Below are 13,556 nucleotides of genomic sequence, written 5' to 3'. Positions count from 1 at the left end.
AGAGCTTTTATAGGACATCAGGCCTGTTAGCCTTAAGCTCTCAAAGTCAAGGCTGTGCTTTGATTCAGTCCTCGGTGATCAGCCGCTTCCACCCTAAGACCCTTCCCCCAATGGGCTCTCTCCTCCCAGAGGGCTAAGCTGGGAGTTGTTGACATACTCCCAACAGTGTGCATCCTCTGGGCATGTCGCTGTCTTCTCTTCCCAGGCAACCAACACTCAGCCAAGTAAATAACTGATGATGGGATTAATTCCAAATAGAAATATGCTTTTTTTTTTTCAGGTTACATCTCACTTCACGGAAGACTTCCTGTTCAATGCAGCCATTTCTCGTCTCATGGGCCTTACCAATACATTGAGCGTGAGCGAACACAGTAACATCTTCAGGTTTCAAATCAGCAACCCCACTCATTACATTTTATGTGTGTTACCCAGTGTGCATCAGTCAGCGTGATGCAGCACAGTGCGGAGTTTGAGGATGCTCTGGCCACGCTGGTTCTGATGACGGCTCCCATGGCACCCCACTTGGCCTCTGAACTTTGGGCAGGTGAGTGATATGAAAAATGATCCCTCCACCGGTGAGATTGCTTGCTGGTGTAGTTGGTTCCACTCTCTTTCACATGCTTGAGTTTCCCACAAGTACTACATTTTCTTCCCACGGGGGAATTGGAGACTAAATTGTCCATAAGTGTGAACAGGATCAAAGAAAAGAATGAGTACTTTTTTTCAATCTTAATTTGTAAAAAGTAAATGATATATTACTGTATATTAGATATTCATTCATTAATTTTCTACCGCTTTTTCCTCACGAGGGTCGCGGGGGTTGCTGGAGCCTATCCCAGCTGTTTTTGGGCAAGAGGCGGGGTACACCTTGGACTGGTGGCCAGCCAATCACAGGGCACATATAGACAAACAACCATTCACACTCACATTCACACTAAACTCATCACACAGCAGCTTAAGACTCAAAACATTCATTCATTCATTCATTTTCTGCCGCTTTTTCCTCACGAGGGTCGTGGGGGTTGCTGGAGCCTATCCCAGCTGTCTTTGGCCGAGAGGCGGGGTACACCCTGGACTGGTGGCCAGCCAATCACAGGGCACATATAGACAACAAACCATTCACACTCACATTCACACTAAACTCATCACACAGCAGCTTAAGACTCAAAACATTCATTCATTCATTCATTTTCTGCCGCTTTTTCCTCACGAGGGTCGTGGGGGGTGCTGGAGCCTATCCCAGCTGTCTTTGGCCGAGAGGCGGGGTACACCTTGGACTGGTGGCCAGCCAATCACAGGGCACATATAGACAAACAACCATTCACACTCACATTCATACCTATGGACAATTTGGAGTCGCTAATTAACCTAGCATGTTTTTGGAATGTGGGAGGAAACCGGAGTACCCGGAGAAAACCCACGCATGCACGGGGAGAACAAGCAAACTCCACACAGAGATGGCCGAGGGTGGAATTGAACCCTGGTCTCCTTGCTGTGAGGTCTGCGCGCTAACCACTCGACCACCGTGCCGTCCTTTATATATCAATTATCCCCCAAAATTGCAATTCTCACTGAAAGTATTTCCAGATTTTCCCAACTAAACGTTACACATTAGCAATGTTTTAATATGCTACAAAGTATGTATTTCCGAATGTCTGTAACTATATTTTCAATTTGGAGTCATTCACATACCTTTTTAACAGGAAGTGTTAATTAAGACTGCCCAATTGTGATTTAACCAGCTTTCTAAAACACTCCATCCAGTTAGCTGTCATACAGTTTTTGGTCCGGCTAATGAACGCCACGCTGTGATCTCTTGGCTCAGGGGTAGAAAACAAACAGCAGGAAGGAAGACGGAGCCTCATTTTGGGGGGGGGGGGCTCACGTGTGGAGCCCATCAACATCCCTTCATTGTCGACAGCACACGTACACAATTTCTGCACACAACTTTAAAGAACATACTATACTGGTCACCGCCGGCTGGTGTGTGTTGATACAAGATTTTTGAATAATGTTTTCTAGAACACGGGACACACACACACACACGCGTGAAACTGCTGTCATGCTGAGCTTTTTCACTCTTGCTTGTTGGAAACTGGGGGAAGTTCACATCCTTCCTTTTGTCTCCTCTGCTGGATGTCAGTCTCCATCAACTCATATGGCTGTATGTTATATTTATATATATATATATATATATAAATAGATATTGTAAGTGTATATGTGAGAAAGAATAATGTAACATAGTATGCATGTCTGAAATAAATTAAGAAAAGAAAAGAACTCTTTCTACGCACTCGGGAGTTTGACCAACCACAGGAGAGTGGGTGTGCCTGGAGGCGGGCCATGTGTGGAATACATTAAAACAGACCGTTTTTGCGGGAATCACAAAATACAGCTGAATAGGTGCAGATTCCGGAAGCACTAGAACACTTTCTGTTCTGGTTATTGTGTGTAGCTGCTCTATAGGAGTCTACAACTCTAATACAAAGGGCTGAAATATGAACATAATAGGTCCCCTTTAACATGTTGTTGTAAACCAGTTTCACACATTATTGCTATGTTATGTCAACAAAAACATTCATTCATTCATTTTCTACCGCTTTTCCTTACAAGGGTCGCGGGGAGTGCTGGAGCCTATCCCAGCTGTCTTTTGGGCGAGAGGCGGGGTACACCCTGGACTGGTCGCCAGCCAATCACAGGGCACATATAGACAAACAATTTGGAGTTGCTAATTAACCTAGCATGTTTTTGGAATGTGGGAGGAAACGGGAGTACCCGGAGAAAACCCACGCATGCACGGGGAGAACGTGCAAACTCCACACAGAGATGGCCGAGGGTGGAATTGAACTCTGGTCTCCTAGCTGTGAGGTCTGCGTGCTAACCACTAGACCTACCGTGCTGCCCAACAAAAACATCACCTTAATAATTTTTGTTAATTGCACAAAATTGTTTGGACATAAAAATAAAAGTGTTTTAGTTGGTGGTACAGTCGGAAAGCTGGTGTCACCATTATGTTTACCAACATGTTTGATTCCAAACTGCGCCATACACAAAACCAGGGGGGAAAAAAGTGGCTTTATTTTTTTTTGACAAACCAACATATGAGAATTGTGTAAATTATGTTTGGAACCACCAGCAAATGCTGAGAAAAATGTCTATGTGTTCTTCGATTTCTGATCAACATTTTCAATAAAAGTGACTGTTCTAATCATTAAATTAGATTAATCTCCAGAACCCACCCCATCTCTGGTAAGTCTTCAATCGATAGGCATTGTTTATGAATAGGTTGTGCAATGTTAGCTGATTATGAATGTGAATTATGATTGTCTATGCCATTTTCATCTTTATTCTCCCGACTTCCCCCCTGATACGCAGGTCTTTGCAAGGTGAACAACCCCATCAGCAGCACTCTCCAGCGGGGCGGAGACGTCCTGTCACAGTCCTGGCCCGCTGCGGATCCCGAGTACCTGGAGTCCCCTGACTTTGTAGAGATTTCCGTACTGGTAGGCTCACACACATGAACACACACACATGAGCACACACCTTCAGACAACCCATAAACGTCGCTTTCGATCTTGTTTACAAAAGACAAAACGGATAATTACCTAACTAAATGCTGTCTTGTAATTGTTTTCATGCTGGAGATGAAGGCGGGTCTTTCTTTGTTAACATTCGTGATTGAACATTTGTTCTTTAATCCAGACGCTTTTCAAGTCTTAAAAGTCATACTCCATGAATACATCCGTGCTCTGTAATTTTGAAGAGAGCCTATGATTAGTTAGTAGTGTGCATGTCTGAGAGCGTGTGTGCAATTTATGCGTCTGCAAGTCGAGTCGTGCTTGAAACTAAAACAGTCTAGTGGCTCAATAATTAAAAGCCCGGCATACGACTAATGATTTATGCCTGATTTACATACAGCATGGCGTTCAATGTCTCTTGTATTTCTTTCAAATTGAGTGTTTTTGTTTGCGTTTTGATTGCTTTCATAGGCATTTCCTGCACATTTCTCCACTGTGGGACTGACTAAGTGTTATGTCATCAAATAATAAGAAAATAAGTGTGGATTTGCAGACACACACACGTAAAAATAAATCACACTTTAAACTGCTCATTCATCTGTTTTCATTTTTCTTGTGACGTGACGAGATTATAGCAAACACGATCAGCTGATACTTTGCTCCTGAGCACAGTCTGCTCAAGTTTGGCTCATTCAAAACTAATAATTAATATAGGATGGCAATGTAAAGTGATCATTTGTTCCAGAATCAAACTTAAAACATTGTAATAACTCTTTAATACAACTACAATAAAGTAAAATTACTCACCCTTTAAAGATGCCCAATTGACACATACATTCATTCATTGGTCGAGGGTTGAGGGGGTGCTGGAGCCTATCCCAGCTGTCTTCGGTCGAGAGGCATGGTACACCCTGGACTGGTGGCCAGCCAATCACAGGTCACATATAGACAAACAACCATTCACACTCACATTCATACCTATGGACAATTTGGAGTCGCCAATTAAGCTAGCATGTTTTTGGAATGTGGGAGGAAACCGTCTTAAACCCACGCATACACGGGGAGAACATGCAAACTCCACACAGAAATGGCCCGAGGTTGGAATTGAACTCGGGTCTCCTAGCTGTGAGGCCTGTGCGCTAACCAATTTCCACCGTGCAGCCCTGTTATCAAAAAACATTTTTTTAAAACAAATATAACACCATGAATTATGGTAATGGTAATGGTTTTATTTCATTTGAACATGCATCAGATTACAATTGAATGCATCCCATAATCGGTTCACAGTTCTACATGTTCAAAAGGAGTAGGAAGAATCAAAGCTTATTAAATCCTACCCCTCTATCTGGTACTTTTACAATCAGTAACTATTACATTTGTTCACTTCCTGCTTTTCTAATATAGTTTAATTTAATTTAATTTAATTTAATTTAATTTAATTTAATTTAATTTAATTTAATTTAATTTAATTTAATTTAATTTAATTTAATTTTTATTTTTACATAAATGACATAATGGGTACCATAGTAAGTGTCAATATAGTGATATATATAGCACATCATGACTGGTTCAAGACTCTTCATCCTTGTATTTAGCAATTATTGACAATTATTGACAATTTTCACAACTGTGTGCGCACATAGCGATTGTTTGAACAGCAACCTTTGTTTGACGTTTGTTTAGAAACTGTAAATTGCACCACTTTTACACCATGACTTTGGATAACTCAGGAGACAAGACAGAAATGATGTAAATATGTGTACGCTTGCGGTGGTTTGACAGCTGTTTGTGTTTTACTTGAAAAAAAAATACGCCTTGACGTATTTTCATTGCTTGTGTGTGTGTGTGTTTGCCTCCTCATGTGTGCTCGTCTGTGCAGTAAATATATTTGAGCTCACAGGGCTGGCTGATGATGAGTTGACTCACAGGGGCTCTCTGTTGTGGGCTTCCTTATCCGTTCTCCTCTAATCACGTTTGTCCCGTGGGGGACACCGTGCCGGAGTGGCCTCACACACACACACACACACACACACACGCATGCACACGCATGCACACGCCACTGCTTCTAACCGCTTCCAAAGACGCCATCACACACACACAGGAAGTCTTGACGTTCCCCTTCATTGTGTACACTTGCTTCTAAACCTATAACCCTAAGCACACTTCCCATAACTACCACTAACTACAGCTTCTGTGGCTCCACCGCATGTGTGGAAAGGGAAAAGTTTATTTTTATGCCAAAGCGTAAGCATTTTAGCTATAGTTTGAACCCTAACATTTTGATTTGTCTGTGGATTGCCCCCTCCCCAGATTAACAACAAAGCCTGCGGGAGGGTGACGGTGCCTTTGCAGGTGTCTAAAGACTCGGAGAAGGTGGAGAAGCTGGTCATGGAGAGCCCACTCGGACAGAAGGTCCTCAGAGAGGCGAGCGTCAAGAGAGTCATCCTCTCGCCACGGACTACCCTCATTAATTTCCTTCTTGGGGAGTGACCTTTGACCTTTCAGCACTATTTGGGTGACTGTTTGCTAGTGTGGCTATTGTATATCTACAGCTGTAGTATCAATATGCCAACATCCGATATCCATACTTTTTACAAATTTGACTATTTAAGTTAATGCGAGTCTTGCTTAAGGCTCAAATCATGGGTCCGAAGATATACTAAGCGATTATGTCTATGACAAAGAGACTGTATGAATGACAGAAGGGCTCACTCCGTTCATGCCGTTTTTCTATGCAAAAGATGCACCAAAACAATGCACAGAGTGAACTCTCTCCCTGCCTGTTTGGAGGCAAGGAAACCAGACATGCATGTAAATGGCAATTCATTGAAGCCGGCAACATTTGTAAAAAAAAAAAATTATGTGGGGACAGCACGGTGGATGAGTGGTTAGCACGCAGACCTCACAGCTAGGAGACCTGGGTTCAGCTACAACAAAAAAAGTCAAACAAAAAGTATCAAACAATCATGCTTCTTGACCATATCAAGGTTTTTTTTATGGGTACCAGTGATGACTATAACAGGAAAAGTGTGATGATAACCATAGAACCAGAAATGGAAATTACTGTAACAGAGCACAAACAATTTTAAAAGAACAGATTTAACTTTTTTGTCATAATTACAATAAAATGTTAATAAAATAGTGCTGCACGGCGCTCGAGTGGTTAGCGCGAAGACCCGAGTTCAGTTCCACTCTCGGCCATTTATGTGTGGAGTTTGCATGTTCTCCCCGTGCATGCGTGGGTTTTCTCCGGGTACTCCGGTTTCCTCCCACATTCCAAAAACATGCTAGGTTAATTAGCGACTCCAAATTGTCCATAGGTATGAATGTGAGTGTGAATGGTTGTTTGACTATATGTCTCTGTGATTGGCTGCATGGCCACCAGTCCAGGGTGTACCCCGCCTCTCGTCTGAAAAGAGCTGGGATAGGCTCCAGCACCCCTGCGACCTTAGGTGAGGATAAGCGGTAGAAAATGAATGAATGAATGTTGGCAGCTCGAATGGTTAGCACACAGGCCACACAGCTCGGAGACCGGAGTTCGATTCCCCCCCTTGGGCATCTCTGTGTGGAGTTTGCATGTTCTCCCTGTGCATGTGTGGGTTTTCTCCGGGTACTCCGGTTTCCTCCCACATTCCAAAAAACATGCTAGGTTAATTAGCGACTCCAAATTGTCCATAGGTATGAATGTGAGTGTGAATGGTTGTTTGTCTATATGTGCCCTGTGATTGGCTGCATGGCCACCAGTCCAGGGTATACCCCTGCCTTTCGCCCGAAGACAGCTGGGATAGGCTCCAGCACCCCTTCGACCCTCGGTAGAAAATGAATGAATGAATGAAAAATTGTGTGATTAATTAATCAATTTATTATCATCCCAGGTCTACTGCCCATGAGACAGTTCATCACGTTTAAATCTCGCGAGATCTTGTGACACCCTTAGTAATAACGTAATAATCATGTTTTACTTAACAAGCAAACAAGTCAACATCATGTATCATTAGTAAGGTAAATGTATCATTAGTAAGTATTATGCTAATTTTAATGTATAGTGATAACTAAAAGGCCCCTGAAGTTACATTTTCCGTTAAAGTGAGTTTCTATTTGATGAATGGGTGGGTATGTTTTAGCTTGAAGTGATAGAAGAAGGTTGCAAAAGACCGTAGGACATTGTGTTCCATATGGAAATATGTTCCTACTAAATAAAGGCAGTGCAGTTGTTGATGAGAATGCTCTACATCAGTTTTTTTTTTTTTTTTTCCAAAGTATGAGGTGGGTCTCCCCCTGGGATTTTAGAGGCGATACAACAGCTTGAGTAAAGTAAAGAACGACATTTTGCCTAACTTAAGTTATGTTTAAAGGCAAGACGAATTGATTTGGAGTTTCTACAGCGAGAAAGTAAACAGTCTGGAGGGAGGAGAAAACTCTTGCAAAATATGCTCCAGAGTACTTCAACGGTCTTGTATTCTCTGGAGGAGAGGCTCGCTATGACACACTTGGAACATTCCTACGATATAGACGTTACCGGGATGGAAATTATGTCTTTTGACATGTGGCTGTTGAAAAATATAACACAATAACAAATTTGCGCTGCCCCTTTAAGTGCCCTTAAAACTTCTGCTTGCTGGTTTGTATAAATTGCACCATCCAGAATATGGGGGGGCTGTGATTGACCCCCTTTTTGAGGTAATATTAGACTTTTAACATTGTACACTATGGGTTGGACTCTGTGTAAAAAGCTAAAGTGTGTGTATATGTGTGTGAGTGACAGGACAAAAAGCTCAGACTTGCTTGAGAGGAAGTCATCAACTCTCATGATGCTGACTACACAATACCCTCCAGAAGTACCGGAACCTTGACGACAAATCAGAACTTGGAGGATAGGACCTTTTGTTTGAACCCACCATATTTTTCAGGTGAGCATTGGAACATGTGACTGGCAGGTGTGTTTTGTTGCTCAGGTGTTTCCTATTACGTTCTTACTCGGTCAATAAATAGCACTGAGTATCTCCACTCATTTTCAGATAGGTTAGGATAGGTTTTGTCCGTGTGGACTGCATCTAGAGGCGAGAACAACATGAAAAGCGGAGAGCTGTCTTTGGGTGAAAAACAAGCAATTTGAGAGAAGACAGAAAATCAATCGGAACCATTGGGTAAACATTGGTCATAGCCGCTCCAACCATTTGGAATGTCCTGAAGAAGGAATAAAGTAGTGGTTTACTAAGTAACATGTCAAACAGGCAGAGCAGGGAACGCATCAGCAGTTCATGACAGAAACATTGTGAGAGCTGTAAAGAAGGACTCTACAACAGAGGCGTCATCCACTGAGGGCCGCATACAGACAAGTCAATGAATAGGCTACCAGGGGCCACTTGGATGTGTTTTATTTCATAAAAGGGCTAACAATAGACATATTTACATATACTTATTAATTATGGGTTTTTATGAGGTAACCTTTTTCCCTGCATTTTTTACTTTTAGGGTTTAATTTGATATTAACCACTTCATAAAAATCAATAATAAACGAGTTGCAAGATGCAAATAATGATAAAACAAGATGATCAACTAATGACTATGACACAAATTTAGAGTAGTTACTGAGGAACCAATTACTTTTTTTACTATTAACTAATGACTAAGGAACAGATTTAGAGGCACATACATTTAGAGTAGTTATTGAGGAACTAATGAGGAACTAATGACTAAGGAACAGATTTAGATAGTTACTGAGGAACTAAAGCACATACATTTAGAGTAGTTATTGAGGAACTAAGGTACATAAATTAGAGTAGTTACATAGGAACTAATGAGGAACTAATGACTAAGGCACCTATTTAGAGGATTGCTGAGAAACTGATGTACATATATTTAGAGTAGTTACGCAGGAACTAATGACTACGCCGCTGATTTAGAGTGGTTACTGAGGAACTGAGGCACATGCATTTAGAGTAGTTATTGAAGAACTAATGACTAAGGCACATACTTGGAGTAGTTACTTAGGAACTAAGGTACATAAATTAGAGTAGTTACAGAGGAACTAATGACTAAGGGACCGATTTAGAGAAATTACTGAGGAACTAATGACTAAGGCACATATTTGGAGTAGCTACTGAGGAACTAAGGTACATAAATTAGAGTAGTTACTGAGGAACCCATGACTAAGGCACCTATTTAGAGTAGCCGAGAAACTGAGGTACATAAATTTAGAGTCGTTACCAAGGAACTAATGACTAAGGCACAGATTTAGAGTAGTTACTGAGGAACTAAGGCACATAGATTTAGAGTAGCTATTGAGGAACTAATGGCTAAGGCACATATTTGGAGTAGTTGGTTAGGAACTAAGGTACATAAATTAGAGTAGTTATTGAGGAACTAATGACTAAGGCACATATTTAGAGTAGCTACTGAGGAACTAAGGTACATAAATTAGAGTAGTTACAGAGGAACTAATGAGGAACCCATGACTAAGGCACCTATTTAGAGTAGCTGAGAAACTGAGGTGCATAGATTTAGAGTTGTTACCGAGGAACTAATGACTAAGGCACAGATTTAGAGTAGCTACTGAGGAACTAAGGTACATAAATTAGAGTAGTTACAGAGGAACTAATGAGGAACCCATGACTAAGGCACATATTTAGAGTAGCTGAGAAACTGAGGTGCATAGATTTAGAGTTGTTACCGAGGAACTAATGACTAAGGCACAGATTTAGAGTAGTTACTGAGGAACTAAGGCACATTGATTTAGAGTAGTTATTGAGGAACTAATGACTAAGGCACATATTTGGAGTAGTTGGTTAGGAACTAAGGTACATAAATTAGAGTAGTTACAGAGGAACTAATGAGGAACCCATGACTAAGGCACATATTTAGAGTAGCTGAGAAACTGAGGTGCATAGATTTAGAGTAGTTACCGATGAACTGATGACTAAGGCGCCAAATTAGAGTAGTTACTGAAGAACTAATGAGTAGTGGTTAGGGTTCGGTAGGTTGGTTCCTCAACTATTGTAATTTTCTGTTACCGTTTTATCAATAAATCAATTTTATTTCTTTTTAAACCGTGATGTAGTAAACTGCGATACGTTGTCAAAGTTTGACGTGAAAAGTCAACATCTTTATCAGCTCCTCTTCCCGTGTCATCAAGCTGTCTCGACGGTGCCACAAGAAACACCACAGAACGCGCCTCTTTGGATTCCGCTCATCGCTCAGATTCCCGTCGCCACCCGCAGCTTCTCCATTCAGCGTCCGCTGAGTCAGCCGTGATCCTGCCTTATCACAGCTGATCTGCTCGGTGTCTCCGCTCGCTGCTTTTAGCCGCAGACTGCCATGTTTAGACTTTAAAGGCGCAAGGCCTCTCACGCGGCGCGTTACTCACAAGCGCTTTTCAAAATGTGACGCAGGGAGTTGAACTGGCCTTCGTTTGTACTCCCACAAGCTTGTCTTTAAATAGCGAGATGATTATGTACACTATAAGCACTTCCTGCACAAGCCGAAGGTCTTTTATTTATTTTGAAATCAATACGTGTAGGTGAACTTATAGCTGCCTTGTGGCCAGGCGTCAGGAAAGGGCATCAAGCAGCTCCTCTATGAGGAAGTGCTTCTATTTTTATGGTCTCCTCCTTGTGCTGTATCAGCAAATTATACAGCACAACTTGTTTTGGTTAGGAAGTTATGGGGAATTTAAAAAAGAAACCCAACATTCCTCACGGATCCGGTGAACTTTTTCCCGTATTTCCGAGCTCTATCTGTGAGCTATCAGGTGACGGGAAAAGCAGAGAGAATAACAGGAAGCGACTGTGGTGTTGCGTTCAATTTCTTGCTTGCTTCATTCAAGTCTATCTCAGTCAGGTGTTTTCTACACGTTTAATACTGAATATGAATGACGATATTGCTCATTTTAGTATTCCTCCAATGCCAAGTACAGCGGAATATACGTATGTATATACCCGTTTTTTTGACAGCTCAGCTGTTGCCATGACAACTAGAGTCGCTAAGCACACAACACTATATATCATGCTGTGTGACTCATTCACTTCTGCTTGTACTTGAAATGTACAGCGTGAATTGTCCATGATGAATTATGAAATTGCCTTCATTTCCTCTTAAGAAGGTCTTCCTGTGGAGGAAAGGATGGTGAACTAAGCCAAAGTGTGTCCTTAATTAAATTAAGACACTTTTAATTACTGTATTTTGATATTGTTGAAAAATAAATACAGCTAGCAATGACAATCACATGAAAAAGTCATAATTTTACAACTAATCTAAAAAACTAAAATACAAAAAAAAGTTTTAATATGAGAAAGAAAACAAATAATAGACATTGGAACAAAGTTAGATTACGAGAATGAAAACAAAATATTTTGGGATTTGTCATGATATTATATGGACAAAAGATTCACAAGACTTTAGTTTCATTATTAGTATCATATATAATTTGCTTAAATGGGACCTATTATGCTCATTTTCGGCCCTTTGTATTGAGTTGTGGTTTCCTATAGAGCAGCTACACACAATAACCCGCACAGAAAGCTTTCAACATCTTCCAGAATCTGCACCCATTCCAGCTTTATGTCCTCGGATGTCCAAAACCATCTGTTTTAATGCATGCCCATATAAGGAAGTCATGGAGCCAGTCTCACGAAGCTCACTTTGATGTCACAAAGTATGAAAAAACTCTCGGAAACTGAGCTTTCAGAGCCATCCCTAAATTTTTGCATTCATATGTCAGAAAAGTGGAAATAGCATAATAGGTTCCCTTTTAATACATCGGCGACTGAGTGGTTAGCGCGTAGGCCTCACAGCTAGGAAACCCGAGTTCAATTCCACCCCCTGTGTGGAGTTTGCATGATCTCCCCGTGCATGCGTGGGTTTTCTCCGGGTACTCCGATTTCCTCCCACATTCCAAAAACATGCTAGGTTAATTGGTGACTCCAAATTGTCCATAGGTATGAATGTGAGTGTGAATGGTTGTTTGTCTATATGTGCCCTGTGATTGGCTGGCCACCAGTCCAGGGTGTACCCCGCTTCTCGCTCGAAGACAGCTGGGATAGGCTCCAGCACAGCACCCCGCGACCGTCGTGAGGATAACATACATTAACATACACTACCTCATCTGAAGCATAACTAGCTGCCGTTTGACGTCCCTGCACAAACTGAAGCTCTATTTTCAAAGACTTTTTGTTTGTTGCACTCGGCACCAGTAACAACCTTCATTTGGGCCAAGTATCCAATCCCAGTTGTCTTCGGGCGAGACTGGTCGCCAGCCAATCACAGGGCACATATTGACAAACAACCATTCACACTCACATTCATACCTATGGACAATTTGGACCAATCCGATCCTCCGGCTGATTTTTTTTTTTTGGGTCTAGCACTTGACGTTTTGGTTCTGTAACTCTCAGGTTCCCACCCACCAGTCCAGGGTGTACCCTGCCTTTTTCCCAAAGACAACTGGGATAGGCTCCAGCACCCCTCACAACCCTCGTGAGGATAAGCGGTAAAAAATGAATGAATGAATAATACATCTTCATCATATTTGAATGTTTTCTAAGTGATGAGTGATCTATCTTTAAGGTTGCGTAACGCTTTTTGCACCACATAAAAACACATACTGTGTAAAGCTTGCGTTAATTTTAATTAAAGCTGCATGCAGCCCACCACACCCCTTCCTGCTATCAGCTGGAATTTTAAAACCTATTACACTTGCAAGGTTCAGTAAGCAAAGGAGGGGGGGTCAGGGGCGTGGAATGTGTGACATCACTCAACCAAAACAGAAGGGGGCTGTAAATAGCTCACCTCCACCACAAGTCAAACACGCCCGTACGCCCATGCTATGCTGTGAAATGATGCACGGCATGGGATGCTATACAGTGTCTAACAACAGTGAATACACCCCTCATCGCCATTTTGAAAATGATCTTTTCAAAGAACAATACTATAGAAATGAAAATTGAATCTACTGTAGAGAATCATTATTGTCTACTCTAAATAGTTTCTAACCTCCCTTTTGCTTGAGGATGGCCCACAGCTGCTCAGTTGGATTCATAT

The 13,556-nt window shown here is 41.6% G+C and overlaps 1 protein-coding gene across 2 annotated transcripts in view; it reads left to right on the top strand.

Annotated features, from left to right (window-relative positions):
- The window catches only part of lars2 (leucyl-tRNA synthetase 2, mitochondrial), a 63,789-nt gene that overhangs the window by 40,703 nt on the left and 9,530 nt on the right, over positions 1-13,556 (top strand). Inside the window, exons 18-22 of one of the 2 annotated variants that reach the window (XM_058084548.1) lie at positions 281-358; positions 433-544; positions 3,376-3,503; positions 5,829-8,198; positions 8,284-8,428. In XM_058084548.1, coding sequence (XP_057940531.1) covers positions 281-358; positions 433-544; positions 3,376-3,503; positions 5,829-6,008 — 498 coding nt within the window. In that variant the 3' untranslated portion in view covers positions 6,009-8,198; positions 8,284-8,428. Of the gene's footprint in view, positions 1-280; positions 359-432; positions 545-3,375; positions 3,504-5,828; positions 8,429-13,556 lie in introns of both variants that reach the window. The other variant, XM_058084547.1, reaches the window with a different exon arrangement.

The sequence above is a fragment of the Doryrhamphus excisus genome, chromosome 10 (genome assembly GCF_030265055.1).
Source record: "Doryrhamphus excisus isolate RoL2022-K1 chromosome 10, RoL_Dexc_1.0, whole genome shotgun sequence".
NCBI classification, from domain to species: Eukaryota; Metazoa; Chordata; class Actinopteri; order Syngnathiformes; family Syngnathidae; genus Doryrhamphus; species Doryrhamphus excisus.
This window is presented reverse-complemented; position numbering and strand designations above follow the sequence as displayed.